We start from the raw sequence: 13,464 nt of genomic DNA, 5'->3' as shown, positions 1-13,464 counted from the left end.
AGCAGGAACACAGCCACGAACTTTTTGTTTTTCAATTATTTCAGTATTTAGCCACTAAATTTAATCAAATAAACACTAGAATTGTTAATAATTGAATAAACTATTGTTTTTTCTTACTTCAAACGGGTTCCACACTCTTTAAGTAGCTATAAAATGGGTTTGAAAAATTACCCCTTTACTGTTTTGAGCATTATCTCAGAAACAAGAGGAACTTTTTTGAGGACTGGTTCCGGTTCATTAGTTGGCGCTCTTCTTATCAGTCAAATTATGTATTATACTGTAATTCGATTTTCTCAAAATCTGTGGGAGCAATTTGTATGATTTTTGCTTCATACATACTTGAAAAGGTCCTACATCGTCTCCACTACCGTGCATATGGGCGCATTCTCCTAGAGCTTCACAATTTTAAAAACAATTTTTTGGGGTAATTTTTGTATGGGCTGTTAGCCGGGTTGGTCCATTTTTATTCGATTTTCTCCAAAACTTGGGGAGCTATTTTAATGAAATTTTCAGAGTATATTCTCAAAATATTAAAAAAAAATATATATGAGCTATATTTTCTTGTTTCTTCTTGTTTCTGAGATAATTCTCAAAACAGTATAGCAATTTTTCAAACCCATTTTTTAGCTACTTAAAGGGTGTGCAACTCGTGCAAATAAAGAAAAAACAATAGTTTATTCAATTCTTAACAATTCTAGTGTTTATTTGATTAAACTCAGTGGCTAAATTCTGAAATAATTGAAAAACAAAAGATCGTTGCTGTGTTCAAATTCCACCGTTCCGCTTCGACGATAATTCGACAGACATTTAACGTATTGAAAAAATAAGTGTTGGAAACCGGTAAAGCTTAACCAACACTGGTCTGGAACTCAATTGTTATGACTGACAGCACCGATTTTGCTCATTGCGTTTGAATATTGTTTTAACGAATTTAATCATGGTTGTTGCTAGAAAAAAAAAGCCAGCAGTAAAAAAGAAGTCCCTAGGAATATCAAAAAAATCAGAAAAAAATGCAGCCCCCTCCGCCCCGCTGGTGGCGGCAAAACAAAGGATCGTGGTTACCCCTTGGCGCGACACGTGCGTATATTCAATTTTTTTAACAAAATGTCTCAAACATTTGTTTTAATAGGCAGGAATTCAATGCGACTTACGACTGGTTGTTTGCCAAAGGCTCTACGCCTGCAAATCGTCGCCAGGCTTTGAGTCAAATGCGCATATGGAGCTTGCGTAGAGGGAACCTCTGTCCAGCTGCGGTTTTGGCCACTTCAGTGCTGGTCCAGGCGCAACTGGAGGACAAGATGGGCAACCCTAGTATTCAGACCACCTACGCCAATGCCTTCACGAGGTTCTACAACTTTATGTCATCCATCATCCAGGGGCACAACATGTCTAGCATGTACGAGACGGCTAAAGAATTGGGTCTTCAATCCTTCATAGTGGATTTGCGCCACTTGTGCGCCCACGGGCAGGAGCTTCCACCGGTCTCTGTCTTGAGAAACACCTCCAAGCACTGTCTAGAATGGTTACGTACATATTATTGGGTGCGGCACAAGGAATATATGGTCAACTTAGTGTCGGGTAAACTGCAACGAAATGACAAGCTAAAATTCGAAAAAGAGATTACCCGCCTCCTGGAAATCTATGACTTATCCTTGGAGTGCCAGCTCCAAGGAGCACAAAAACTTAAGGACATAAGCAAACTGAAGTCTAGCGCCGAATTCAACAAAATTCGGGTCTACGCGTCCAACAAAAAAGTTAAGACCGCTAAGGAAATTCTCAACGCGGTTTTAGGTGAACTGAATGTGTTGATCAAAAAGAATTCTCACGCCATGAAGGATCTGTTGGACATCTATCTGAGTTGTCTGCTAAAAATGAAATACTTCCTTACGGTTGGCTTGAATATAAAGGACAACGAAGACGAAATCGTGGCTGCTACTCAAGAGCTCTTTAGACTTCTAGCCATGCAGGGTTTCATCGAAAAATTCTTTACAGCCTTGGTACAGATGAACGAAAACGCCAATGAGGCAGATGAAAAGCGTCTAGGAGCGGGCTATTGGGCCCTAAAAATGATTGAAACGTTTACAATGCTTTCGCGAATGAAACGGATGTACAAAGAGGAGCTTGATTTGGTTTGTAAATATGATAATTCATTAATATCAAGTACTCAGTGTGATATTTTACAGAATCCCAATTTGAAACCTGTGAACTTCTCCTCCCTCAACACAAACGTGCTGCCAAATACCCTTAAACGTCTGCTGGTTCACTCAGGAGTCGATTCTTCCGTAACTCTTGTTTTTGGAGACAATCCCAAAAAGGCGAGAAACTGGATCTTTGATTTTGATTTCATCCGGCAGCGTATTAGACCTTTCAGCAAGTTTTCCGGGGCTATTGTAAAAGGGTAAGTACTAGTTTTTATATTGAGGATTACTCTTTATATATTAATGATTTCTGCAGTCTGCTTTCCCTTACGGATCCCCCACTTGATGAGCAACAAATTGAAGACTTGACGCGGCTCTGTAATATTCGATTGCAGGAACAGGATTCGGTGAAGCCCAAGAAAGTGAAAAAATTACCGAATCCGAACTACAGCCTCAATGACCTGCAAAATCTTGTGGCTTCTAGTAATAATGAAGGAAATAATGGTATCATTAGCACTGAAGGCTCAGACTATGGAATTTGGAAATTAGATAATGGTAAGATTTTAAAAATTTAATGGTCGAGACATAAATTAATTCAATTTTTTTTAATTTTATAGAACACGACTGGTCTACATGCGCTTTGGGTGTTGTACCTTAATCTAATTAAATGTTATACAAATTTACGAAATATTTAATTTTTTGTATGTTTGGGTGGCTATTGTTTGGGGACATTTATAAATATCTTGTAAAATAAAATCTTGCATTAGAGTTTCGAGCAGTTTTAAAATATAACTTGACGGGTTTCTCTTCTTCTTGCCTGTTAGTCATTCACTGCGAATGGCTAGAAACAGCTGATTGCTCCGCGTCACTGACGTCAACAATTACTCCGGCTTTCGGTTTATTTCATTGTAAATAGGATTTTTGCGAATTAAAATGTTTACCCTGTGGACTCTGATCGAAGCCTCACTTCTGTGCTTGAATGCAGTATGTATTTTGCACGAGGAACGCTTCCTGGCCAAATGTAAGTATTAATTGTATTTGTCCGATCTCTGCCACGATTATATTTCTTCTGCATGTTTTTCTAGTTGGCTGGGGAAGACAAGCTGGACAGCAAGATTTTGGGGCTCCCACGGCCAAGGATCAGGTACTGAATCTCATCCGCTCCATACGCACAGTGGCCAAAAGTAAGTACACATTTATTTATATTGTAGAAGGAATCATATACTAAAAGTATTTAATATTGCAGTTCCCCTGATATTCCTTAACATAATTGCTATTGTATTTAAGCTATTACTTGGTTAATATATAACCTAGTGAAATAAATGTACCGTAAAGCCTTTTTAACCAACTAGTCTTAAAGTTTACTGGGCAACATGGCCACCGGACTTCCTTTGAAGCACGCATTTCACCCTGTTCTCCAAGGCTATGCTATAGGCATCCAGTTTGTAGGCCGCTGCCTCTAGTTTGTCCACCGTGTCTGATATCTCGTCGATCTGCTGCATTAGTGGAGCCAACTGCTGGAACTTGAGGCTCAACTCGCTGGTGGAGACGTTCAGATTCTCCGCAATCTGCCGCATGTCCTTGTACTTGGCTATTGTGGCCTTGTTCATTTCCTCCAGCAACTTGTAATCCTCTAGAGGAGCGTTCAGTTCATGGGTAATGTAGTCTTCGGTTTTCTGAAACATTTTTGTGGCCAGCCGACTAAGGTTGGGATCGTGTCGAGTCAATGCCTCGAAACTGGAAGCACTTGACAACGTGGGTCCATGTTGAGGGGAATCCAAAAGAACGTTTTGATCCTGTCCTATGGCAGAAGCAACACTTGTTGATGGTTTTTCCGTATCCATTGTAGAGGGAACCGTGTTTTCCGAATTTTCACAAAAACAAAGTATCAACCAGCTGTTGTCGTTGCACTATGAGTGTTTTGCCATTCACATTGAATCGTAAGATTAGATGGGGCCGTAAGAGTGTTTACCAACACTGATATATTAACAAAAAAAAAATACGAATCAAAGATACCCTTTATTCTAGTACCAATAGATAATTCTTTAACTGCAGGTGCTTAAATATAATGAAAAACAAATTGAATCAAAACTTCTATTTCTTTCAAAAAGGAAACTATATCTATATGCTATCCTGCGTGTTATACTAATTAGCTTTATTCGTAAATTAAAAAAAAATTATTATAAGTTAACCACACATATGTACATAAGTACTTTTCTGATTTGTTTGCAATTTCATGGATATACCTCCAAAAATCCATCTGTAATGGGAAACTTACGAAAAGTTTATTGTTTTTCCGTGGCATTTCTATAAAAGCTAGCACATATTGCACTGATAAGGTAGTGCTATGTCCCAATCCCAACGGAAATCATGACGGAGAAGAACAACACCGAGCGGTACCTAAAACACCTGTTCGATGGAGGGCCCTGGAATGTCTACGAACCAAACATTCTCAACCTGGGAGTGGGTGCTCCAGGAACAGATCTTCTGGAGTCCAACTGCGACAATTTTAGGAAAGCTACGGATCACTGTCTGGTGCGATTTTGATAAGCTTACGCAATACACTTCTTTGATTCGACCTTGATGTATCTCTTTCTTTTCTTCTTTTTGCAGGAACGTGAAAAGCGTGAAAATCAATCACTGATTTTCCAATATGGACCTACCAGTGGAGCTTACGAGGTGCGCTTTGAGATTGCCACATATTTCAGTGAAATGTATGAAAACCCCGTCAACAGGTGAGTCTAGATTCTCTTTGAAGAGAATCTTTATCTTGTTACCTTGAAGGTCCATTTCAGCATAAGATAGTTTGATTAGATATACTTAATATAATGTTAGAATTAATATATTTTAAACCCTTTCTAGTGAAGATTTGATTATTACCACTGGAGCCACCCAAGGCCTGCATTTGATTCTCTCCACCTTGATCGACTTCCAGGGATTCATATTCGTGGATGAGTTCACCTACATGATTGCCCTGGACAGCATGAAGCACTTTACCAGCCTTAACATTATTCCTGTCAAATTAAACGACGATGGTGTGGATCTGAAGGACCTGGAGGAGAAAGTCTCTAAGAGACGTTTTAAGTCAGAGAAAAAAGAGTTCTGGGGAATATATTACACCATTCCAACGTATCATAATCCAACGGGTATAATCTTCTCCCCAGGTACGGCTTACCTTCTAGTGGAGGTCTTTTTCTTATGTGATTTATTTTGTCTTTAAGAGATTTGCCGTGGAATTGTGAAACTGGCGCGCAAGTATGATTTCCTGGTGGTCTGTGACGATGTCTACACCATTCTACATTACGACGAGAAACCCACGCTATCGCGTCTCCTGGCATACGATGATCGTTCCGATCCTGATTTTGTCGGCAGCGTCATCTCCAATGGCAGCTTTTCCAAAATTCTGGGACCCGGAGTCCGAGTGGGTTGGCTGGAGATACCTCCACGAGTTAAACCCATCCTAGATAGAAGTGGCTTCGCCAACAGCGGTGGGTGCTTCAATAATTACACCGCCGGAATCGTGCGAAGTCTCTTTGAGCTGAAGTTGGCCCAAGAACAGATTGATCGGTTTTATGAAGCCTACAAGGAGAGGATGCTGGCCACCACGGAGATCCTGCGCGAAGAACTGCCTCAGGGTTGCAAGCTGGTCAGTCCCACTGGCGGTTACTTTATTTGGGTCCGAATACCGGACCACCTGGATGCCAGAAAGTTTCTGGAATACAGTATGCAGGAGGAAAAGATCTTTTTTATAGCCGGGCCGCGCTTTTCGTTGGATGGGGAGTCTGGAAAACAGTTCTTCCGATTGTCGATAGCCTTTTATCCCAAAGGGAAGCTGGTGGATGGTGCCAGGAGGCTGTGCCGCGCCCTTAGGAATTACATCGAAAAGAATCCTGCTGGTGGTAGTTAGTATGGCAAAATATGTTTATTGTCGTGAATCACTGCTATCGTAATTTAAATAAGGCTTATAAAGATGTGACTTGGCTATAAACTACTTATCAAGATGTTATACACTAGATAAAGATATACATTTATGGTAAACACACAATTGTTGTACGGATTCTTGGGCACGATGCTTAAAAATATCACAAATCTGATAAATTCTATACAAATACACAACATGTTTCAGATTAGAACTTTATACAGCTAGCATGTGCATCTGTATCTCTCTATCTTGGATTGAATCTGAATCTGTATCTGTGTGTCTCTCTCCGACTTGTCATTTGTGCTGCGATGCGAATGCTACAGATTTCGATATCCCTCGGATTGCTCGTAATACTTTCGCTTGGAATTGGAATGCCCGCTGGCGTTACGTATTCACAAAACTACTCGGAGAAGGTCAACACAATCTCCTTGAGGGAGGTGTAGGTGCCGATTACCAGGCCCAAGATTCCCACAATAATGAGAACAAAGTTGCCTTAAAAAAATCATGAATTAGAAACTGGTTTGAAGGATATTTTCTAAGTAGTGCTTACTCAATATCAGCCAAGCCTTGCTGAGTCCTTTGGTCTGATACCAGTGCGTGCATATCTGAATGAGGGCTGGGAACGCCAGTCCCAAGGCGGATAGGCACAGAGCTCCAAACAGGGAGATAAACAGCTCCAGGTTGGGGATGGCTACAGCCAGAAGGACTGTTGAACAAAAGAATTCTTTATTCTGAATATTTTGTGCCATTTTTAAGACAAACTTACAAGTGATCAGGACGAGGATCGTTCGCACAGCATACTCCCAGAAGAGGACATTGCGTTGAGCACCCAGACGCTTGGCCACATAATCGTTCCAGGTGATATCAATGGCCACATAGCAGGCCAGGCCATGGGTTATGTAGATGGCGAAAGCCAGCATGCCCTTGACACACATGGACAGGCTATAAGGAAATGAAGGATTTAAGAGCGAACAGGCTTAGGTAATCCCACACTTACATTTCATGCTCTGGCATATTGAGAGTAATGGATCCCAGAACGGAGGCTCCATAGTTGAGGTAGCCAAAGAGACCCATGCCCACGTACAGGAACACAATAAGAACCATGGAGACGTTGAGAACTCCGCAGCTGCCGCCGAACTTCTGCGGCGTCTTCATCTCGTTTTCCAAAGGCAGGATAACTCCGATGGCTTCCAGGGCGAAGAGCACGGTGCCAAAGAAGAGCGGGAAGTTCTCCGGCTTGCCAAAGGCATCCTTGCCCTCCGTGGACAGCGGCTCTCGGAAGATATAGTAGCAGATAATGCCAAAGGACACCATGGTGATGGCATTGGCCAGCGTGGAGAAGGGAGCCAGGTATTTGAGGTTGCGCACCCAGTTGATCAGGATCAGTGGTAGCAGGATGATGATCATGCAGAGCCTCACATCGATATTGGTGTCGCCTACGGCATCGACAATGGCCTTGATGTTGGAGGCCACGAAGACCACGTAGACACAGCAGGTGCCCAGTTGGTAGATCAGCAGGAAGGTATTAACGACGGTTCCAATGTACGGGGCCAGGACACGGAAACACGTGGGACCTTCTCCTAGAGCTGATTCCGCCACGGCAGGATAATTCATGCTGGGCATCTACAAAAGGGATTCATTAGGATTCAAGGATAATCGCTCTGGCTCTGTTAAGCTCACCTTCTTCCTGCGACATAGTTCAAACTCTGCCTTGACCAGCTGATGGATGCAATATGTGCAAATAAATCCTATGACTATGGTGCCAATGGATCCTGTGATATAGCCAGAGTTACGGAAGGCATTTGGCATGGCCAAGATGCCAGTGCCCAGCGATCCTTTCAGCAAATGGAAGAGGGTTTCCGAATTTCTAGTTTAAATCTAATTAATATTATTTCTTTTTAGTTTATTAGCTAATCTTACGTAGTAGGATGCTCTACATTGCGGTGGTGGTAGGGATTGTAGTCGGGATCCTTGGCCACTATGGCCTTGTTTTTCTGGCCCTTCTCGGCCAGCTCCAGCTTGTCAGCCCGATCCCCGACAAAAGCAGGATTGCTGTGTCCATTTTTACTCATGACTGCAACGAGAGATGTTTTGTTAAATTAATAAGAGCAGCTATGCTTTATAGATGACAAAGATTAAGTGCAACGAGTTTATTCACTTTTGTATCTACTACCGCCTTCTGTATCTGTATCTAAGTATCTCGGTATCTGTGGCGCAACAAGTGCGTGTGCACATCACGTTGCGCGTCGCTCTGAAAATAGTCTGTGCCGCTGACATATTTCTAAATTGAAAGCAGACCTCGGCAATGTCAAGTTCAGTGGCGATTCGACTGCATCCACTTGTACTCTCTCCTCCCTTAAACCCCTTAATGCTCCCCGAAAAATCGGATCCACTATCTGGTAGTACCTAGTACCCAGTACCTGGCTGTTCGTGCGGCGTATGAGACGTGCCAAAATAGAACAAAACAAATCACAAAAGCCAATTTTAGTGTCAGCGGACTTTGTTGTCCGCCCTAAACGCTCTTCTTTTTTTAGTTTATATTTTTATTTGCCGCCATAGCTCATCTCAGGCCATGCTTAATTAGAAAATATGTATCTGTGTGACAGGGGCCAATTTGAGATTTTACGGCTTCCAGTTAAGATAATGTCAACTGCTCGAGAGATATGGAAATTTTGGCAAATTGAGGTAAACTTTTCCGGTTCTCAGCGTGTCTATTGCACTTGTGATTATCCAATTGCCTCTTGATCTGATCAGATCTGATATTATATGTTATGATATGGCCTGTAATTAAGCCGAAAACCACTTGGACCTGATCTCTGCATAATTTCAAGTACATCGGGTTTATAAAGTCTTAACTATGCGGAAGTCATTACCCGATCAGCAGAGCATAGCTCCTAGATGCCTTTTGGAAAACGCAATACAGGGCGTATGAGTAATGGGAAAATCTATGTAGAGGTAATTGCAACTTTTTCATAATTCATATTCAATTATTTCATGGGAAATTCTCGCACTATTCCCCCATTGATATGCCACTGAGGAAAGAGCTTTCTAATAGACCAATTCCGGCTTAAGCCCATTGAATCAGCACCAAAAATAGCCAAAGGCCAGACTCTACGCAAAGCAGAATTCGCAGAAATCATTTCCATAATTTATTTCAACTATGTATGCTCAAAAACAAAACAAACCCCCCAAAGTTTGTTTTACCAATAAGTTGCAGGCGGTTTTAACTGGATTGCCGGATTCGCCAATAAATTAAATATGTCTCTGCCGATTTGCAAATTGGCAATTTGCTTTGACTTGGTCGTGCATGATTTAGATGGGCCTTTTCCTTTCTATTTGCATCAGCTGTCTATAAATACCCCCATAAATACTGAATATTTTTCGAAATTATTTCTTTTGAGCCAGAGAATTCCCCATGAGTCGCATCGCTCGCATTCTCTTCACGTGAACGAGATCTGAATATCAATTGAAGGCGGCACGCGACTCTCTCGGCTTTTTGTTTTGGTTTCTTCGCTTATTTTTTTTTTATGTTTATATTTACCCGCTGGTATGTTTGTAGCTGGTTTTTTTTTTACTTTTTTTTATTGACGTCTAGACTCGAGAGTTAGCCAAGTTCAATGTGCCAGGCCGGGCCAGGTTAGAGCAGGTGGATTGGCCTTAGTCTTTAACCAAGTGGTGGAATACAAATTTCAATTGTCGGCCACGAATTTCTGGTTGGCACTTCTAAGTCGTCCAAGTCGCTGGCTTTTAAAAGCCGTCGGCCTTGCTCCGCTTATTGGATTCGGTTTTCGAATCTGAAGTTTTCCACTTGATGATTAGTGGCTCTGGCAGTGAATTTCGGAGTGGAAAAGTTCTTGGCACCCGAAGAATTCCAAACAGGTTGGCAATTTGCTCCAGTCGAGTGCCAACTGCATTTGCCAGTTTTTAATCGAATTTTCCACACCAAGCTAGTTATTTAATGAAATATTTGTAAAAAAAAAATATAGAGGGTAGCAAAAGGCTAAAATTGTTTATTTTATTTTACAAATAATTATTTTTCACATCTTGTTGGCAAATGTCAGAGAAGACTGATCTTTATTTGGCAATACCTAGCTTGTTCAACACGGCGTATGAGTGATGTTGTCTGGCATTTATTTTTTTTTTTTATCAAACTTTTATGCTGTTTATCACTGTAGCTTCTTGCTAAATAAATAAAAACATGATGAATTTATAGCCCTGCATTATACTCGATTATTCCTATATCTAAGACAAATAAAAGGTTATTTGCTAAGAACTCGGATAGGTTTCCAAAGGGCTTGTTGAGTTAAGACTTTAGGGTCTTGACCTATTTCAGGGGAGGCCTTTACTCTTGAGAAAGGTAGCTATTGCTTGAAATGTGCATTTTATAATAATACCAATTGAAATGTCTGCTATTTCTGGCCACTAGATCAATAATTTGCGTCAGAGGTTGGTTGCGCGTCGTTGGCTAAATTTAACTGCAATTAATTGCAGGCGTTTGACTAGGGGCTTGGGGGGGCATAGGCCATAGGGGCCACAAAGGTTAGCTCACTTGAAAGCGATCTGTGCACTCAAGCCCGACTTACTAATTTGCAAAAAGTCGCGCGTCGCCACTTCCGCTGCGGGGTAATTAGCCCAAAAATAAAAAAAAAAATAAAAATTGCCAGAAATTGACTCACTTACCGACTCTGGGGTTTGAATATTTTTTTTTGTTGGCGGCTTGCGAAACACTTGCTTGGGTAACTGCTGGCTCTGGATAATTGCAACTTCTTTTGCATAAAGAAACAAGAAACACTCTGACAAAAACACGGGCCAAGTAATTAACCGACAGCCGAAATCAAAACATAAATCTAAATCAACGTAGATCCACAAAACGCGCACTTCTATATATGCTATGCTAGTATGTGCTATATAGTCTACTATACTATAACTAAGTGATGTTTAGTTGGTCGGATCTGCGATGTGATCGTGTTGGCCGCGCGTTAACGACTAAATCAGACCCAACGTGGGTCACCAGTTTTAAGCATCGCGCGAAACGTTGCACGACACTCTCGCACACACTCTTGCTTCCCCACAAACACACAAACACTGCCACACACTCAGGCTATCAAACACACACCCAGGGCACACTGGGAAACATCTCGCACATTTTTATTTGACTGCCGCAGCATCCGAAGGGGTTTTTGGGGTGGGGGGTGGCTGGCTTTCGTTTGTGTTTCAATCTGATCACTTAGTGCCCTTAAGTTACACGATCTAGTATCCGCACGGATTCTCCTCCTGGCTTGTGATAATTGTCCCGGTAAACTGATTTGTTTATGGCTTCCCACAGTTGTTTACCTTATGTCTGATATTTCTGGGAAATTAAGGAAGAGCTGTATAAGTTCCTTAAACACAAGTGAAGGTTTTTCCCCTGAACTGTTATGTTCTTAATTAAAAAAAAAAAATATTTTAGGAATCTGTCTTCTAAGGCTAATCTTTTAACTTATTACTTATCGTTTAAAAATGTAGAAATCATTATAAACTTTAGTTAATACAACCCACATGTTTCCAGTTTATCGCAAAACTATTTTATAGACTCTTGTGGAAGTATGTTGGTTTCCAAATAGTAGAACTATCAAAAATATCAATTATATAAGCTTGCTAAGAATAATGTAATTTGAAGTTCCCAAACCAGCTTTCCCTGCTCTCAAAAATAATTGAATAAAAAACGAAAACTTACCGTGTTACCCATAATCGATCGATTTGTGACTGTCACTCCAACAAGTTTTCATGTAACCATCATCAAGGCCTGCTCTTCAGCAGTTGCCTGCTGAATCCCCTCGGGATTGGTGGGCCACTTTCCTGGCCCGGCTCAGCGATATTGCCAAATATTCGGCCAGGGCATTGTCTGGCTTATGGCAAGACCACAAAAGAACCAGTAACCAGAAAAACAGCTACCATGTCCATTGCAGGCGCTCCAAGACACTCTGATCGGCTGGCAATTACCATTTTTTTTTCGTTTATTCGATCGGATGGCTTAATGCACTTTCTCAGCGCCTGATAACCGGTTCCGTCAGAAAGGGGCTGGGCGAGAGAGGGGGGCTGTTCTGCAGCCTGTTAACTTGGCCAAATGAAATTTCGTGCATTGGCCGCGTGCCTTCCTGCGAATTGCGCATACGCCGCGTGCGCCTGGGAATTACCCCAGTTATCCCTCACTGGCTACCGATATGGATATCGGGTCGGGTGGGCTCTCTGGTATTTGGTATCTGGTATCAGAAGAAAAACCGGTTAACATTCGGCCCGGCTCTGACGTAGTCTCTTCGTCTAGCCACTCTTGACTTTGGCTATGACGCCAGACAGCCGACGAGACGACAAGCCGACTAGCCGACAAGCGAAAGGGGAATCTGATTTGCGCATTTCTTTAGCGCCGGAGAATCCGCTCTAATGGGTTAATGACTTACCGAACATATGGGCCAATAATTCCCACCGCCATCAATGGAGGTGTTAACTCTTTACCGGTATTGCCGGCAATTTGCACCTCGGCATAAAATCATTAGAGCCCGCCCCATATAATATCGGTTATAGGGGCATACTTTGATTCCAATTTACGGGTGTTTGATACACTCGGCCAAGGAAAAACACCTGTGACGCGATTGCGTCGAGGTGAAAACATTAATTGGACTGGTTCCCCCCAAAAAAAAGGATTTCAACTTAATAAATATGATTTTAGATTCGATTAAAAAACAAACAACATGCTGATTAAACAAGGTAATCTTCCAATTGTGGTTAAATATTAAGTATATAGCAACTGATGTCTGATAATTGCATGTGAAATTTACCTGATTGAGTGTAAAATTAAACAAAAGCACTCTATTTGCAATGGATTGTGTTTAATCAGAGGGTTGTTATCGTTGTCAGGGTCACGATATAATGTATTAATTTATGTTCATTAGGGTTTTATGGTTTTAAGGAAGGTAATACCCAAAGACACGCCTATTTGAAGGTTATTCTTTGGTTAAAAAGATTATTAAACTAATAATTTTCTTCAGTGCATCTGTTAAATAAACCTCTACATACCCACTACACAATACTATACAATACCAGCTAGGGAAAATTGATTTCGCCCTGAACTTGTGCTGCCCTGTTTGGTGTCATATACATACATATATATATGATACACACGTGCCACCAAAACTGATACTTCTGGTCTATCTGGCAATGGACCTCTATGGATGATGGTGGTCAGGTGGTCGAATGCCCTTTGGCCTCGCCAATTTCCCCGGCAAGGGGACTTTTACTTTTCAACCGGAGATTTAGTTTGTGAAATGAGATATGGGCGGGGTGACCATATCTCATGCCGGCGTGTAAATTTGTGGCAGCTCAATTGAAAAATTGCTTTGTTATTCTCAATTTGAGGCTCTAAACAGT

At 41.5% G+C, this 13,464-nt stretch overlaps 5 protein-coding genes across 6 annotated transcripts; 3 read left to right on the top strand and 2 right to left on the bottom strand.

Moving 5' to 3' along the window:
* The first annotated feature begins 863 nt into the window (after positions 1–863).
* LOC108119144 (uncharacterized) lies at positions 864–2,906 on the top strand. Its single transcript, XM_017232174.3, has 5 exons — positions 864–1,077; positions 1,130–2,129; positions 2,184–2,398; positions 2,455–2,693; positions 2,756–2,906. Exons 1-5 carry the CDS (start codon positions 938–940, stop codon positions 2,794–2,796), a joined length of 1,635 nt encoding a protein of 544 aa, XP_017087663.2. The 5' UTR covers positions 864–937; the 3' UTR covers positions 2,797–2,906.
* A 78-nt stretch (positions 2,907–2,984) lies between these two features.
* LOC108119045 (immediate early response 3-interacting protein 1) lies at positions 2,985–3,482 on the top strand. Its single transcript, XM_017232005.3, has 3 exons — positions 2,985–3,159; positions 3,224–3,322; positions 3,385–3,482. Exons 1-3 carry the CDS (start codon positions 3,072–3,074, stop codon positions 3,438–3,440), a joined length of 243 nt encoding a protein of 80 aa, XP_017087494.1. The 5' UTR covers positions 2,985–3,071; the 3' UTR covers positions 3,441–3,482.
* A 17-nt stretch (positions 3,483–3,499) lies between these two features.
* On the bottom strand, positions 3,500–4,059 carry Blos2 (biogenesis of lysosome-related organelles complex 1 subunit 2). Its single transcript, XM_017232004.3, has one exon. The coding sequence runs from the start codon at positions 3,980–3,982 to the stop codon at positions 3,500–3,502; it is 483 nt and encodes a 160-aa protein (XP_017087493.2). The 5' UTR covers positions 3,983–4,059.
* Positions 4,060–4,393: 334 nt separating this feature from the next.
* On the top strand, positions 4,394–6,183 carry LOC108119155 (2-aminoadipate transaminase). Its single transcript, XM_017232187.3, has 4 exons — positions 4,394–4,673; positions 4,752–4,873; positions 5,001–5,302; positions 5,360–6,183. Exons 1-4 carry the CDS (start codon positions 4,509–4,511, stop codon positions 6,043–6,045), a joined length of 1,275 nt encoding a protein of 424 aa, XP_017087676.2. The 5' UTR covers positions 4,394–4,508; the 3' UTR covers positions 6,046–6,183.
* LOC108119154 (proton-coupled amino acid transporter-like protein CG1139) lies at positions 6,042–11,039 on the bottom strand. 2 transcript variants are annotated; one of them, XM_017232186.2, is made up of 7 exons: positions 10,741–11,039; positions 7,981–8,134; positions 7,741–7,927; positions 7,058–7,683; positions 6,827–7,002; positions 6,611–6,766; positions 6,042–6,552 (listed from the first exon to the last, which is right to left on the bottom strand). In XM_017232186.2, exons 2-7 carry the CDS (start codon positions 8,130–8,132, stop codon positions 6,461–6,463), a joined length of 1,389 nt encoding a protein of 462 aa, XP_017087675.2. In that variant the 5' UTR covers positions 8,133–8,134; positions 10,741–11,039; the 3' UTR covers positions 6,042–6,460. The 2 variants fall into 2 exon arrangements, with proteins under 2 accessions (XP_017087675.2, XP_070136059.1); XM_070279958.1 differs by lacking the exon at positions 10,741–11,039 and adding an exon at positions 9,602–9,898.
* Between the last annotated feature and the right edge of the window lie 2,425 nt (positions 11,040–13,464).

The sequence above is a fragment of the Drosophila bipectinata genome, chromosome 3L (genome assembly GCF_030179905.1).
Source record: "Drosophila bipectinata strain 14024-0381.07 chromosome 3L, DbipHiC1v2, whole genome shotgun sequence".
Classification (NCBI taxonomy): Eukaryota; Metazoa; Arthropoda; class Insecta; order Diptera; family Drosophilidae; genus Drosophila; species Drosophila bipectinata.
Note: the sequence above shows the minus strand (reverse complement) of the source record. Positions and strands in the feature narration are given on the sequence as shown.

Bases quoted from the DNA above. Each gene is read 5' to 3' on its own strand.
- LOC108119144 (XM_017232174.3), top strand. From the start codon at position 938: ATGGTTGTTGCTAGAAAAAAAAAGCCAGCAGTAAAAAAGAAGTCCCTA. The intron at 1,078-1,129 runs GTGCGTATATTC...TTGTTTTAATAG, and splicing joins GTTACCCCTTGGCGCGACAC to GCAGGAATTCAATGCGACTT. The intron at 2,694-2,755 runs GTAAGATTTTAA...TTAATTTTATAG, and splicing joins AATTTGGAAATTAGATAATG to AACACGACTGGTCTACATGC.
- LOC108119045 (XM_017232005.3), top strand. From the start codon at position 3,072: ATGTTTACCCTGTGGACTCTGATCGAAGCCTCACTTCTGTGCTTGAAT. The intron at 3,160-3,223 runs GTAAGTATTAAT...ATGTTTTTCTAG, and splicing joins GGAACGCTTCCTGGCCAAAT to TTGGCTGGGGAAGACAAGCT. The intron at 3,323-3,384 runs GTAAGTACACAT...TTAATATTGCAG, and splicing joins CATACGCACAGTGGCCAAAA to TTCCCCTGATATTCCTTAAC.
- Blos2 (XM_017232004.3), bottom strand. From the start codon at position 3,982: ATGGATACGGAAAAACCATCAACAAGTGTTGCTTCTGCCATAGGACAG.
- LOC108119155 (XM_017232187.3), top strand. From the start codon at position 4,509: ATGACGGAGAAGAACAACACCGAGCGGTACCTAAAACACCTGTTCGAT. The intron at 4,674-4,751 runs GTGCGATTTTGA...TTCTTTTTGCAG, and splicing joins AAGCTACGGATCACTGTCTG to GAACGTGAAAAGCGTGAAAA. The intron at 4,874-5,000 runs GTGAGTCTAGAT...AACCCTTTCTAG, and splicing joins TATGAAAACCCCGTCAACAG to TGAAGATTTGATTATTACCA.
- LOC108119154 (XM_017232186.2), bottom strand. From the start codon at position 8,132: ATGAGTAAAAATGGACACAGCAATCCTGCTTTTGTCGGGGATCGGGCT. The intron at 7,928-7,980 runs GTAAGATTAGCT...GATTTAAACTAG, and splicing joins AATGTAGAGCATCCTACTAC to AAATTCGGAAACCCTCTTCC. The intron at 7,684-7,740 runs GTGAGCTTAACA...TCCCTTTTGTAG, and splicing joins AACTATGTCGCAGGAAGAAG to ATGCCCAGCATGAATTATCC.